Source organism: Aquila chrysaetos, chromosome 1 (assembly GCF_900496995.4).
Source record: "Aquila chrysaetos chrysaetos chromosome 1, bAquChr1.4, whole genome shotgun sequence".
In the NCBI taxonomy this organism is placed as follows: Eukaryota; Metazoa; Chordata; class Aves; order Accipitriformes; family Accipitridae; genus Aquila; species Aquila chrysaetos.
The window spans coordinates 42,959,859-42,976,220 of NC_044004.1; the positions used below are offsets into that span (position 1 = coordinate 42,959,859).

General features: G+C 39.2%; 1 protein-coding gene across 7 annotated transcripts in view; it reads right to left on the reverse strand.

Annotated features, from left to right (window-relative positions):
• CLCN3 (chloride voltage-gated channel 3) overlaps positions 1 to 16,362 on the reverse strand; it is an 85,031-nt gene that overhangs the window by 40,484 nt on the left and 28,185 nt on the right. For 2 of the 7 annotated variants that reach the window (XM_030018152.2, XM_030018134.2), the window contains exon 1: positions 2,963 to 3,223. The exons of the other annotated variants lie outside the window; for them this stretch is intronic. In XM_030018152.2, the coding sequence (XP_029874012.1) occupies positions 2,963 to 3,044 (82 nt within the window). In that variant the 5' untranslated portion in view covers positions 3,045 to 3,223. Of the gene's footprint in view, positions 1 to 2,962; positions 3,224 to 16,362 lie in introns of those variants that run through there. 7 annotated transcript variants of the gene reach the window in all.

The window sequence follows — 16,362 nt, forward strand, 5'->3', positions numbered from 1 at the left end:
GAGAAGAGAGTGGAAGCGAACTGTGTTCCTGCGGTTTTGTTTTAGTCTATCAGGGAGGATAAGGAGGTCTGGAATGATGAATTTAGTACCACATAAAGAGAAGTCTCAGAACAGAGCAAGTTAAAGGAAGTCCTGATAAGAAGTATTCAATAATATCTGTATTTTTTTTGAAGAGAGAATGATGAGTAATCAACATTCAAAGATAAACACAATTAATAAATACATATTTTAAACCTTTCCAATCCATGTTTTGCAGCATATTTGCACTGAAAAAAAAAAAAACAAAAACATCTTCTTAATAAAGACCAACGGGTCCGGCTTTTAGTAATAATGTATTACAATACTTTGTATTTCATCTCATTGAACATTAGTGAAGGCCGTTAATTAAACCTCAAAGCCCCCTAATGATTTAAACAGTCATTTCATCATTGCTGAGGTACAGCCACTTTGGGTGAGCCACTGCAGTCAATTAGTGCAACAAATGCTTTGATGTTACAAAGCAGTTTTGCATGACGTGAACATTACTCTGCAGGACAGAGGAGCTGTCAATACGTGAATAAGGGAAAAAATTCCACAGGCTTTAACAATTAAGCCTGTTTTCTCAAAATATCTTTATCCATTTTCTCTTAGCTTGTTATTACAATGCTCTGAAATCTGCATGGGAGGCAAAAAAAGTCTCGGTAGTATCCTTTTCTAGACTCACGGATAATTAAGAAATGTCAGGAATTTACTTTAAATTTCTGGGTTTGTCTGTTTTGATAGCTAGATGACAGTAACAAATTGCTGTGGTATTGTAAACCGGCTGGAAATACCCACAAATTTTGATGAAATCTATGGAACAAACTGGTCCGGAGACTCAATTTTCTTATGAGTCATATGCACTTGACAAATTAAGATTTGCAAGAGATTATGGTAACACTGTTGGGGTTTTGTTGTTGTTTTGTTTTTTTTTTAAAGTAAACCCACTACACAAACCCAAGAAGCACCAGTAACACTGGTTCTGAAATACAGTATTAGAATATAGGAAGTAGAAGCCCTAACAGAATTCAATGAAACTGCAAAAAGGGACAAGTCACAACTGGGAATTCTCTTGGTGGCTCCTAGTGGTGTCACCATAATGGGAACACCTAGTTGAACCCTCGACTGTTTTCATTACAGTATTTGTAAACTGTATGTTTAATAGCAACACTCCAATGTGCCAGACACCATTTTGCACTGCAAATATCTACCTTTTGTACTGTAAAATCAACTAAAATCTGGTAATTTCCAGGAAAACACAGCTGTGAAAGTGTAATATTAGGGCTGTTTTGCAGTTTTCATCTTTAAATCTATCTACAAATCTAAACTCACAGAATGGTTGAGGTTGGAAGGGACCTCTGGTCCAACAACCCTGCTCAAGCAGGGCCACCTACAGCTGGTTTCCCAGGACCGTGTCCAGACAGCTTTTGAGTATCTCCAAGGAAGGAGATTTCACAACCTCTCTGGGCAACCTGTTTCAGTGCTCAGTCACGCTCACAGTAAAAAACTGCTTCCTGATATCCAGAGCAAACCTCCTATGTTCCGGTTTGTGCCCACTGCCTCTGGTCCTGTCCCTGGGCACCACTGAAAAAAGCCTGGCTCTGCCTTCTTTGCACCTTCCCTTCAGGTATTCATATACATTGAGAAGACCTCCAATTCACACAAATGCAAATGTTCTAAGAAAATACCATCCTCGATTTCTCAGAAGCGATTCTAAAATCTGACTTAGAGAACTATCCAGCACTTGCTATATAACAATGATCTGGGCAGAGCAAAATTTGCTTGTCTTAAAGTAAGCCATATTGGAACTTGTTGATATTAACACATGCTGAAAAACACTCTAAGAATCATAAAAAGACAACAAATAACCTTTTATGTAAACTACTAAAACACATATTAAAATGTTAAATGAAAATAAAAAAGTGACCTAGTTTATTTAACAAAATAAGACTTTACAAGGAAAGGTGATACAATAAATTAACATGGAGAGAAAAAAATTTAATCTTATGTAAATCATACCTTTATTCTCAGCCTACCACCTCTCTAATGCCATCACCAGCCATAAGTGTTGATAACTTCCTGATTTTAGATTAGCCAATTTAAACAACACTAAAGTGAAAATTTACCAAATTTACTGTTTTTAAACACCAACGTGTAACCACCAAATCCAACCAAGAAAAAAAAAACTTATATCCTCAGAATTTGAAGGCCTAGCTTTAATTTATTCCTACTACAACCTCTCTCAGTACAAAACCAAATCTTTATAGAATGTATTCTGCTTTAAGTTTGCAGTAAGAAACAAAAGGCAAGCTCAAAAGAGGATTTTTTCCCTGAACATGGATAACACACATTTTTAAATCTGCTTCCTTGGAAGCAACAGCGTAAAGAACCTACCACAAAGCTCCAATTTCTTAATAGCTCATCAATATTGGCTTAACTGACATTACAATTGTAGAGCTTTCCCTTCACATATCAAAGACGTTAACAAAGAGTCAAGTCTAAAAGCAAGTACGGAAACTTCAAAGCTAGACAAACGCTGTTCCTATTCAAGTTAGCGAAAGGCATGAAAATAGCGTATTTAATAAACTCTTGCCAGTTTGGTCGTGGTCAGTCACAACCGCAATTTGGGGTTTTTTTGTGCACGAGATGGTTTTATCGATTTAAAAAAAGAGAGAGCGAGAAAGGAAAGACTGCCTGCCACATATCGAAGATGGAGTCACAAGCCGATGAGATGTGAAGCAGGACTAATCTGCCCACAGAGAAAACAATCACTGACAGCACAGGAACCAGCCAGAACTGAATTCTCCTCCTACAAAAGGCGTCAGGCTGGCAAAACAAAGCAATGCGATACTTCACAGGCCTTTACACCTCTACTTCGAACCTGAACGGCTGTCTCACACATCCAGATATGCAAACGAGTAACTCAAACGTGAATTCGGCATACCTCGTTTATGCAACTCCCTGAGCGGAATGCCGTCTCCTCCCCCGCCATCGTAGGGCAGATACGGATCCGAAGAGACATCCATGGATGTGACGAACCCGAAGCCCGTCTGCCGGCTCAGGAGGGCCGCGGCATTTCTTACGCAAGGGCGGCCGCGGGGGACGCTGCCATGTTTGACCGGGATCTGGCCTGCGCGCCGCCGCCGCCGCCGCCTTGGCGCAGGAGCCGGGCTCTGCCCCGCCGCTGATGTCAGCGCGGGGCGGCCGCAGCCGCCGCCAGTGGCTGGGCGGGCGGCGGGCGCGGCCCCGCGGGGCGGCCGCGGCCCCGGCCCCGCTACCTGTGCTTCCCGCCCCGCCCCGGGCGGCAGCGCTCGCCCTTGCGCGTCGTTTCATCTACACAGGAAAACGAAGCCACGTAGCTGACTGCTGACAGGAAGGAGAAAGAAGAAGAAAAGAGCCCGCCGGCAACCGGCGGGGGGGAGTACACACGACCGGGCGGCCAGGGTTTTGCCCCCCGCCCCGTCCTAGGGCTTCCCTGCCCCGGGAAGGGTGGCGGGGACCGGCGAACGCACAGCCGGCGGCGGCGGCAGCTCACTCGCGCACGCGAAGCTGCCGGAACCGCCAGCCCTGTCAACAAGTGAGCGGCGGGTTGAGCGGCTCGGTTAAAAAGGCAAAGACAGCGGCACTTGCTTTGTTCGCCTTTCTGGAGCCACGCCAGCCCAGAGTTTTTAAACAGTTATAATCGCATTTTGTTTGGAAGGGACAATTGGTGTCTTACCGCTGCGGGGGGGGGGGGGGGGAGCCTGTCTCCCGGTAATTGTATTTACTCTCTTCAAACAGCAAAAGTATTACCACCGAGGAAGAACAATGTAACCTGCTAAAAGCCAACCGCTCCGCTCCACGGGGCTAGCTTACCCCGCTTCCACGGCCACCCCCCCAACCCACCCCATGCAGGCTGTAGAACTTTCAATTCTACAGCAGTGAATGTCAGATTTGAACATATGTAATCAAAAACATTGAAGCAAGGATTTAATCACATACCTAGCTAAAATGGTCAGGTGCCTCCATTTTTTTTGGTGATGATTATTCTGGTATTACAACTGCACAACATCCATACTCATATTAAAATACTGAGGGCGGGGGGGGAGCAAACATAATAAACACAAGTCCATACTTAAGCTTGCATTACTCTACGCTTGACAAAATGCTCCGAGGCCCTTAAAAGTCACAGACTCAAAATAGGCAACAACCCACATGAATGCTAACCAAAGCGTTCATGTGATACATCATCAAACAGTGACTGTTACAGCTTTGGCAAAACCCAAGCACTTCAAATAACCAGTATCTAGAGACAGGAAATCTTAAACTGACTACATAATTGCTTGCATCTGAAACGGATGTTATTATATATTGTATCCGTACATTAATTTGTTTACTGTATGATCTTGTACTGGTCCTATCTTACAATTACTGATAAGAAAACCATTTTACATGAGATTTCCATAGTTAGTTCAGTTGTAACAAAATGTGTAAGATGTGCATATTGTTTTTCATTTTGTTCCCCTCCAGCAGGTAATATACAATTATTGTTCCCTGATCTATTATTCTCAGTTGTTTTAAGTGTTCCGCTTCAGTAAAATGGGTCATACATTAACTACGCTATCACTTAAGTTGCAGAGATTCATTTTTGTCAAACTGCACAAAAGTAAAAAAAAAATGCTCTCAAGAGCTGAAGATGGATATGCAAGTCATTAGACACACTGCCTCAGCGTAACACTTTAATAAATCTTGTACATATGTGTGTATACACACAAACACACGATTTCCATAACTGAGGGGTCCCAGTGAAATTACCGAGACTATTCATGCTTAGCAAGTTGAGAATACCGCATGCCTGCAGCACCAAGGGCCCAGCTTCAGTTTCATTCACACAGGACACAAGGGAAGGAATTAATTTCATTATGTACGCTTTTTCACCTCTAAGTGTGACAGACAGACAACTATTTCAGTTTTCAAACACATTAGTTTCTTAAATAATTTTCCAAGTTTGTTCTCAAGGAAGTTACTTCTTTTATAAGCCAATACCAATGTTACAGGCTGTGTACTGTAAATGATATTTTTGAGCACAGAGAAGGACTTAAAGAAATATTAAATTTACTTCACAGACCTGTCAATATATTAAATCTTAAAAATATGGCTCCAATACAAACGTTGAGAAAATGCTGGTATCTCTATGGATGGAAAAACAAGTGAGAATAAAGGAAAAAAAAAAAAGTATGAGCATAGAGCAAAATGTATTTCAAAACCTTAAAGACTATCTTAGCTCCAAGACAAAGGGAAACCTTGAGCCACAGATACGCAGTTCTAAAATACTGGTGTCTTCTACTGAGTTAAACAGACATCTCCATTTGCTGTCATCTATACAAGGAAATGCTTTCTGAAGAGTGGCCTCCTACAATCATCTTTTCAACAAGAGCAACTCAATCTTTAAGATCTTGAATACCTGAAAGTGGTGTGACTTTCAGAGCCATTATACATTGTCACCATTTATTTTTTGCCTGTGGAAAAAAAAAAAAAAACCCTAAACACCTCTAAACTTCAAATTATCTACATTACCTTGATTTAAGGAGACATACAACAGAAAACCCTGAGCACTCTCAACTCCTTATCTCAACAGCACCTGGAAAGAGTCTGTAATCTTACTGTAAGGCTCTAAAAAATCATTCACAGCAGAATAAACTGTTAATGCATTTATTGTATGTCGATTATAGAAGACAACACTATAAATTCAACTCTGTATTTGAGAGAACATGAAATAAAGGATATAAAGGACTTGTATTAACACAGTCTGGAAGATCACCGCTTAGTTTAAGAGTTTGATGTAGTTACCAAAGGCCTGGAATGTCTTAGAACTGATAATAAAAATTGGTCACAGCACAGAAATGGCTAACTTGTTGGACTAAACTTGTTCACTGGACTAAGACACGTGCAAAATTTCTATACAAGTCTGAAATTCAGTCCAAGCTGGAAAAGATAAAGGGTATAACTAGTTGGAGGGCATATCTGATAAACTTTAGATATGAGGGAAAATAATGACAAGAAGTCTGCAGTGTAAAACACATACAACTTCATATTTGCTACATAAAATTTCAAGAGACCCCCTAATATTACGTTGCAACAGTTCTTCCAAAGTCACTGCTTATAGACAGGCTGCCAAATACAGTTCTTTGTCTGCCTTAAAAAGCAGAACAGTCATTCTCCCTTCTCAGTTACCAGCAGCTTGTGTTTCCATTGTTCATACCCACTACCACTGTGTGTATTCCCTTTCCTACAATACCATGAAAGGTGGGGGGTTTTTTTGTAAGCAAAAGAGACAGATACTATGTATGCTAACATGACCTAGTTAAGCCAGTCTTTTTTTTTTTTTTAATATCTAGAAGTCTATACACTTTAATCTTTCCAAATTACTCTTTTTCTACCTGGTCTGAAATAGTGTCTGACTTTAACTGTCTGACAATTTTATATTCAAAAGAGTATGTCAGTTATTTCTGTTGTGAAGCTCAGCAAATTCCAAAATTGTAGTTAGTGAAATGCTGTCTCTAGTTAACTAGGTATTTTGGGTATTATGGAGTACATAACATTACGAACACTTGTTGTAAGGCCTAAAGTTAGTTTTATAATAGCCTTATTTTCAATGACTGAGAACCCCTTAAAATGGCCAATTTAGTACATAGAACAGCTCATACGTAAACAGCAGGTTTGTACAGCAGCTTGCTTTCAAGGAGATTTCATCACAGTAATTATAGACCAAGGCCTCAATCCCAGAAATCCTCCATGTCCAAGTAACTTCACACATCTGAGTGCTCCCATTGTTCTCAACAGGCACATACTGTTGTTAACCATTACTTAGATGCATCCATCTTTGCAGAAAAGGGTTTTAAATCCATTGTTCTAGAAATATCACAATGTATACAGATGACACACCTTTAAGGCATAGTAAGAATGAAGAAAGATACCTTAATCCTGCCTCCACACCTTATCTTTTCCCTTTTAGGGAGAGAGAAGATACACATTCAAGATAAAGTATCTGAAAATATAAGAATAAATCAGAGGTTAGACACATCAGATACACCCAGGGAAAGGTGTTTTGAGGTGACAGAACAAGGCCAGTGAAAAGAAGGGGAGTATCACAGAGGTATGATGGCCTGCTTACCCAAGGTTGGAGGGAAGACCTTAATTCTGAAGCACTATTCCACCATTTCATGTTAAAAAGTAAGCTAGGTTTAAAGACAACAGCCAAGCACCTTGTTACATATAAACCAAACATAATCTCTCGATTCCCTCAATTACTTGGTTTATTTTGGTGACAGAATATATAATTTCATTGCACCAGGTAATGAAAATTAAAATAGTGGTTTTTTATGAAATTCCAAATGTAAGATTGAGGATGCTGTCATTAAAGTAACAAGAGATGCCAAAAATGTGTCTGATAATTACAAATGTTAGTGTGACTGATGCAAAAGATTTTGGTGACTCTAAACTGTCAGTTTTTTTCCTATTATTATTATTCAAAACTAAAGCTTCTCCTTCAGCAGAGCTAGCAGATAATGTTCTCTCGAAAAATGCTACATAATAGAGCACGCCTCAAAACAGCTACCATCTCCAACTGTTCTGAAAAGAATTTAACTCATATGCAACCTCAGTTGAAGGTTGGGCATGAAAGCATTCACTTACAACAGGGTGCCAATGTCTCAAAACCTACTGTGTCCCATTCCTCTTCCTTCCATTCCTTTTCTTTCCAGCTTTATTCTCCTGCCTTTTTTTCTGATTTCTTCTTTCATTTACCCTTTCTCAATCCATGCAGTCAAATTAAGCCCAGGTCTAATCCCTCTACCAGCTTGACTTCTCTTACTTAACTTGTCTCAGTTTACTGATCTTGCAGCCCCTTCAGTCTGACTTTGTTCGTTCTGCATGAAAATCACACAACTTTCTCATCTGGGTCACACAGAGCCAGCAGTGGGAAACACTAAAGACAATAAAAGCAGAACAAACACCCTTCTTCTAGTTCTGGTACCCAGACATGGTCCAAGATGAAATAACTCAAAGATGCAATCACAGAAAAGGGAAAAAAAAAAAAAAAAAAAGAGAGAGAAAAAAAAGTTCCATTATACATAGCTTCAAATTAAGACACAGTAAAAAAAAACCAAAACAAATCCAAAAACTTTAAAATCTTAAATTACAGAGTCCCAAACTTCATTCATTCATCAGCATTATATAGAACTCTGTGCTTGATCAGGGTGGTGTTAGCAAAAGTCTCCCAGCTCCCTATCAGGCTATAAACAGAAGACTCCATTCAGCTGTTTCCATTGCCACCTCACCAAAAGCCTCAATGAGGCAGACAGACAATGACAGGAAAAATTCTAGACCAAGTATAATGTAAAAGCAGAAGAAAACAATTTTATAGCATATGCTGTTGAGTAGTTCAAGGCAGATGGGGTTTAAACAAAACAGGAGTCAAAAAATCCCAGAGGAATGTGCTTAGCAGTAATACATGATAAAATTTTTTTCTACTTACATTTTATTATACAGAAAAAACCCCAGCTCCTTAATGACAGTTTCTTTTTTCATAATCGTTTGTTTCCCACATATTAGTCGCTTAATTTTGCTCACAATCATTTCACCCAGCAGAGAACACTTTATTTCAGGATCTAGCCTAGTAAGCTTGCTTCTTCACTGGCCAACCACAGGTTCTTGAATTACACTTCTAGAGCATTGTATAACTTCCAGTGGTGCTTTTACTCACTGTCCAGACACAGAAGGTGGTAACTGAAGTCAAACCCAACCAGCAAACAGAATGCAGTAGAACAGGTCATATAGCCACAAGCATGTTGTGCAATCAGTTCTGAGACTGACTTCCCCCCTCAGGGCAGCTGAACCTTCACCGTAAATCAGTGAAACAGGAGTGAAGGCTCCCCACTGCAGTGCAAAACTTTAGGGCAGAAGAAAGAAATAGACAGAAAAAAGGGGAAATAATGAAATCATGATGCAACATTAATGCCTAAGACCAAAAATAAACTGGAAAAAACCACAAACATTTGGTCCCTAAAAACTGCTTTGACATCTTGGCCCAAAAACACTGAACACAAGACTACTCTCTTCAGTTTTCTTTTCACTTCTTTCTGGGGTTGTCCATCACACGCTCCTTGATCCATAACCCAATGATGCTGGAAGAAAATCCTTGACATCAACAGACTACATCTAGCTATCACCTGAGAGAGGTGGCTTTTTTTTTTTTCCTGTGTTTTCTTTCTTTCCTTTTTTTTTTTTTTTTAAAGTTGGTCAGCTTCACACTGACATTAAAAGTATCTACTTTTACTGTACTAATCATGCAAGGAGGACTTGGAAAGAAAAGCAGGCTATTTTCTGTAAACAAGTTGCTTTCTCTGATTCTCTAAGAGCCTCTTTACTTTCTTTATTTTTTTCTGTTCTTTTTCCTTACAGGGTACGGTTTTACTAAGAAAGTAAGTCTTGCTGCATTTTCAGCTTTGCATACGTGTCCTTTCCTCACACTCCAATCTGCTAAAACTGTAGTTATAACTCATCAACAAGAAGATTTGGCATCCTTACTAGGAAGCAATCCTGGCTTACTTAGCAGCTTTCCTAAAGTTTACTTCCCCCTTTTCTAGGACTAGTCAAAATTCTGCTACTGAGATAATTCTATTTTTCCTCTTACCTAAATGCATATAAGGAAATAGGTTTTATCTGCTAGATTGCTCTTATTCTGTTTTAGGGTTGTTTATTTTTGGCCACTATTTCCAACTTGCTGTTCAAAGTATGTGCAGGGATAAAATTACAGCACCAACATGTATTCCTCCCTAGATATGCCATATATATTAAGCTTACTTTCTACCTTCAAGAATATTACATCTTCTCCATACATACATAAGCTGTGTGAACATAGTGCCAACAGCAATTTTGTATGTTGTTAATACATAATACTATACTATGCCAGGCATCTTTGAATTCCATGAAATTACGAGCTCAGTACTTAGTAGTGGTCAGAGTAAGACTTGCTACTTTATTTCCATGATATGCCCATCTTCCAAATGCTGTGTGAAGTTCTGATCCCTCCCTTAAGTTACAGATGCTAGAAAAGGTTCAGAAAGGGGCAGCAAAAAGGATCCAAAGCATGGGATAGTTGCAAGGTCCAACTGAACCGACCAGAAGTCCTTAACCTGGAAAAGAGATAACTGAGGAGGGGAAGAAATAAGTAGCAATGAAATTCAATTTTTGAACCACCTGTTCTAATAACAGAGCTCTTAAGACAGTTATTGTTCTAGAGGATCGAGACCACTACAAATGACAAGGGCAAGGACAACAAGAAATTAATGAGTATACATTGTATACAGGTATAGCAAAACATAAGCTATAAACAGTTTGATACCTCACACTGGTGATTAATAAATACAACTGCTCACTGATTTGCTGTAATTAAATCACGGCTCTGACACCTGAGATTTTAATCCATGATTCTTTCCTCTCTCCTCTTAGAAGTGGGAGAAGGACTACCACCTTTCACAGTGAAGCACCATGCTATCCATATGTTAATCCTTGTCAGTTTCTACATGCATATGGCCAATGCATGATAGGCCTTATCAAAGTATGTGTATTTGGCAAGACAATCAAGTCATCCTAGTTTCAGGTCACCATGACAGACTGAAAGAGTTAATGTCTCAAACATTGTGGTGGGGCAAGTTCTGCTTAAAGATAAACCCTGCACAGCAAGGAGCCAAGGTGAAAAGCCTATCAGCTCAGACATCAGCAACAGGAGGGGGAGGGCGTGCTGGAGGGTGAGCAGCTCCCTGTTCTGATAAGCTGTTCTGATACAAAGATAAAACAATGGCAGTGTCTGCAAGGAAGGAGAAGTTACTCCACAAACGACCCCCAAGCCCAAAGGCTCACCAACTGTTCATTAACCTGATGAGTTCGGGTGCCCACCCGAAGGAGGGGCAAGGATGATAAAAGGACACAAACTGAAGCCCCGGGTGCCCAAGCCCACCGGGACTGGACCCCTCGGCTGACTGGCCACCTCAGCTGACTGAACCAACGCTGGACCCAGGACCGGTGAAATCTTTCTCTTCCTTTTTCTCTCTCTGTTTTCTTCCCTCTTTCCTTTCTTTTCCTTTTCCACAATCCCCACACCTCATCTGTTTCAAGATATAAACCGTTGACCAAGTCTGAGACTAAGAGTGGATCCAGCCGCCCCTAGACCCTTCTCTGAGGAGGAGTCTGGAAAGCAAGGGGGTCTGCTCTGAACCTCGTGACTCAACGGGAGGGATCTTCTTATTCCCTGAATTGATGTTTATGGTTACACAGTTTACAGAAGTAGTCTTATGCCAATTCCTGTTGTGAGAAACCCTGCCACCTACTACCACACCTCCCCAGTTCAGTTTGCTTCTGTCATGAATAAAATCTTTAACTGATCGTTTGGTGTCGTTTCACCTTAATTTAGCCCGAGGGAATTTCGAATTAAACACAACTCCCTGGTCTGTCCAGTCTGGGTCCTGACAGTCACCCTGTCCTAGTTTCCCACCAAACCTTTCTGTATCAAGCACAGTTTCATTTCAATAAGCTCATAATACCACCTAAAACCAGTATGTATCAGCAGAAAGATTTTTCACAGCTGCAACTATCAACAACAACAAAAAAAGAGCTTAAGCATTTACGCTGTACAAGGATGAGTGACAAGGAAGTCCATGTGTCAGTCCATGCTAACGCATAGGCTGGTGTTAGCCTAGGCAAGACTGGCAGTTATAACTGTTTTCAGCAATATTTATACCTGGACATAGGTTCAAAATAAAGAAAAGAAGGTAGTTCTTCGCAAAAAATGTAGCTAAGCTGTTAGAGCTTGCCAAAGGACGGTGTGGGTACTGAAGAATTGCTTCAAGAAAAAGTCAGTGGAAGAAAAATCCACTGAGAAGGACTAAAACTAAAAATCCCCACCCAGTTGAGGGAGGCCCTCAGCCATACAGGACTGCTGTACAAGGACTCAGATGCTTACCACTTACTCACTCTGTTCTTACTCTTCCTTAAGCACTGACTTTTGACCCCTGTCAGAGACAGGATGCAGAGCTAGGTGGATTTGAGGATTGACCCAGTACAGCCGTTCTCGTGTTTCAGGGACATCATGATATCCTCTTCCAGAATAACATTTCTCTTTAATCCAAGCAGATGAAAAGCTTTCACTTTAAAATGCTGGTAAGCAAGAATATTCTCAAAGGTAGAGAACAAGAGTGCAGCCTGACATCAATTTGGTTAGAATAGTATCCGCCTCCTTTGGCTGACTTGAGAGACAAATCAAAGGTAAAATGAATGAATGAAAAATTATTAAAGCTGTAGTGAAAATTATTTAGTACCTAAAGACTTTACAGTCATATTAGACTATTTTATTGTATGCTTCAGACTCTTCTTTCTACAAAACTACATATATGCCATCACATTTCTTCTGCTTTCATTCCTTCATCTTACACTATTCATACAGTATGCCTGGAAGAAGGACCTACTTACAATAACACTACACCACGCTGTCAAGTCAGCAGTAACTGCATCAGCAGCCATCTGTTAACAAAGCCAGTGCGCTTTAAGAACTTCAGCAGAGCTGCAGAAGGAAACCAACAAGACTATATAGTACTAGAAAGATGGAAGGACTGAATTACTAGTATTATGATTCATCTTATTCCAGAGTATCAGGGTGGAAATGCGTATGCTTGTGTGTTTTGGAAGGTGATGAAACCTAAGTTTGTAAATACAACTTTGGTGGGAAAGAATGGTGAGACCATTCAAGGACTGCTGATAGAGTGAAGTTATAAAAACAACAGTTCTCATAAACAAGTCCTCAAAGAACTGACCATGGCATTTGTGAGAAATTGAAACGGTCAATATTTGTTTTTAAACATTTAAGAGAACAAGAAACTAATCAGTTACTAAAACTCTACATACACACTGCCATAATTTCCATCCCTCAGAAAGTCTAATGCCACATCAATCCAATTACAATCTGAAGGCCCATACTAACTAACACTGTAACACCATTACAGGCTGTTCAACTAAAACGACATCAAGTGAATTTTCAATTTGCACAATAATTATGTTAAAAAAGAAAAAAATACATCAGAGTTCACTATCAAGATAAACAGGTAAGATGCAAAAGACATTTCAAACACCTGCAACTCACTCATTCAATCATGACATCCAACAATTAACATAAAACATTTTTTCCCCTTAACCTAAGACTCTTCCAGCCAATTTTTTTGTTTTCTGCCAGGAATTTTGAAATCCTTGAAGGAAGAACTTTGTTAATTAGCCCAGTTATCCATGTAAACATAACATATAACAACTTGTGTTCCAAAAAGATGGACAAAATTAACTTAATGCATTACTAATAAAAAAAGTAAATGAAAACATGGTTCTGTATTGTCAGATATCCTGTGTTCAGCGGCATTAGTAGTATGGAACACAGGCAAAATGTCTGCAGCTCTAACTACAATCCAACAGGAAAAAAAGTAAAAGATAACCAGCTACTGACAATTTAACTATTCAAAATAAACTAGCTGTGCCTCATGCTTGCCCCTGTGATCACAGCAAGTCATGTTATCTCATGCTTGAATTTGTATGGCTTCATTTGAGACTGAATATATTCCTTATGTAAGAATAATGAGCCCTTAAATGGAAATATTGCTAACTTGGAAAATAGGCTGTATGTAACTTAGGAAAGAGATATGTCAAGCTGTCATAATGACTGTTCAGTCAAGTCAGTTTTATACCACATGCATGGAAAATACAAAAAATGCCAATGGTGCAAAATGACTTTGAAGACCCTTCTTCATACAGCTCTGCCCAACAGGAAGAATCTGTTCACGCAATTTCCATGCATAAAGAATGTAACAGGAACTTAAGTTCTTTATGCAGGAAATAAGTTATTTTATTCTTTTTTTTGTATTCTTTCTTTTCTTTATAAACTGCAATAGCTAAATAGAAACAAGCATGCACATGAAAGGACATTCATGTGTTGTTGGAAGATAACTATGTCTAGATCTTGCTTGAACAATTAACCTCTGATGTGGTATGAATTTCTTGATTATACAGAGCCACCTCACACTTGCTGAAAATCACATTCTGTTGCTCAAATAACACCATAATATTAGTTCACTATACCATATTTTTAATGTCGGTATTTAGGGCACCGAAAACGGATTGTTTTGGTCTCTCACTTTAAGCAAAGGACTCCAACTCATGGGTAAGGACAGTTTAGGAGAGCTGCAGTGTTTTACAACATGACCTGTTGGCATACTCTTTTTTTCAGTGGCACTGCTGTTACTGCAAGGAGATAGTAGCGGCTGTAGCAGCAGCTTTTGAATTACCAGTTTACAGGTTGTCATATTAAGGTTAACTATTGCCAATTTTATGTTAACACCATATGCCAGACTGTAAACTGTCTCCACATTGAAGTCACAATATAAGCAACTAAGCTCCTTCAACTGAAGCAGGAATCACTATAGCTATTGAAAAGAATGCCAAGCTCATTCAGGACTCAGACTCCCACAGACAGATCAAAGTACCTTGAGATAACACCAGTGAGATCATTTGTTTGCAAACCATTTTTACTGCGAATAAGGTTTAATCATCTGATTTCAGTCAGTGCCTTGAAAAATTTGCAGTCTGGCAACACCACAAAAATCCACCCCCTGCAGAGCTTGCTCTACACTTCAATAAAAAAAATAGTGAAAACTGATGCAGTCCTCTCTTCTATCATATAAACAGCCCTCAATTCTGAGTAAAATTATGGAGACCTCTCAGTTTCACCTCACTAGTTGGGTAACTCTGAGTCATAAAAGAAAAAAGTTTGAACTTTTGAAGATACTTGTTATGTCCTTCAAGCCCAGCCAGTAGCCAAGAACTGCATGTCTCTCAAGCTTTAGAGACAGACAAGGCAAGCCAATGCTGAGAGAAACAGAATGGATTAGACATTTAATCTTCTCATTCATATTCCCCAGTTAAAAAATTAATCTGATAATATATTTCACTTCTGGAGATTTCACTTCTGATTAGAAAGAATTATTTTTTCCTCTGTTAAAGTGATGGAAAACAACTATCCTAGTGTAACAATTTTTTAAAAGCTAAATAGTATACATCTACTCCTATAAAATTTAAACCAGTGAATATTAGCTTATATGGCTTAACTATTAAAGAACTGACAGCTTCTCAATAGTAAGTATAACATGCTTAAATTGACCTAGCAAGAAGCAGGACAAATAGTCTAAAAATAAAACATAGATAAGCCATGATGAAAATGATCTCCACAGATTGCATACATGGAAGTACATTGCGTGTACAAGCATTGGTAAGACGTTGTCCCTACAAAGAGGCAGATACTTCTGCTATCAGTATAATGTCACCGTACTTCTCATTAGACAGTAGTTCAACAAGGAAAAACACTAACTTCAGTACTACAAAGAGATTAGTTTTGATAAGCAACAAAAGCAAGTTTTGATCAAAGCTGACAGGCAGTATCCCTTCTGGCTTTGGTGCAAGCCATCCAAGCCTGCACATGCATAGCAATTTAATTATTTAGCATGTTAAAACACACTACCCTCAAAGAATTCATAATTTCACGATACCTACTTGTTCTCCATAATGCTGCCACTAAAAGTCTGAAATTTGTGCAAAGAAAACAGCTACTGGAGAACATAACAGGAATATGATATAGTATATATATAATTATGGCATAATCACTATACATAAGTATTTATATAATATATGTATTTAGTACATAATACTACATATTCACAGTTTCTGTATTCTTCTCAGATGACACAGTAAGGGACAGGTCACATACATGCTTTCAGATGGTGTTAAGAGAAACAAGACTGTTGTACAGCATTGTTTTTAAGATAATGGTGAATCCCCCATGTGGAACTACACAAAACCATTCAAATTGCAAATCAGAGGTGACACTAAAAACGCAAATCTCTATCAACTAAATATTAAAGAAACCTAAAAGTCGAGGTGATAAGACTTTCTGAAGACTGGTTCCAGTTAATGTTCCCCTGTTTAGTCCCATATAGTATAAAGGAATTTCCCACATAAGACAAGTAGTACATATCGTTAGTATTCTTTCCCAATATCATCCACCTTCCACATGTTTTCAACAGAAGGCATATTCACCACTGAGTAACAGCCTCAATGACTTTGTACGCCTCAGTTAAGTACTTAAGTATGAGTGGTAATGTGAATGGTAGTACTGTGCAGGCTTTATAAAACTGCTGTCCTGACAGCCAAAGGACTTAACAAGCCTACTGAAATAAGCAGAATTCTGTTACTTTACTGCCCTCTGAATGAGGGGGA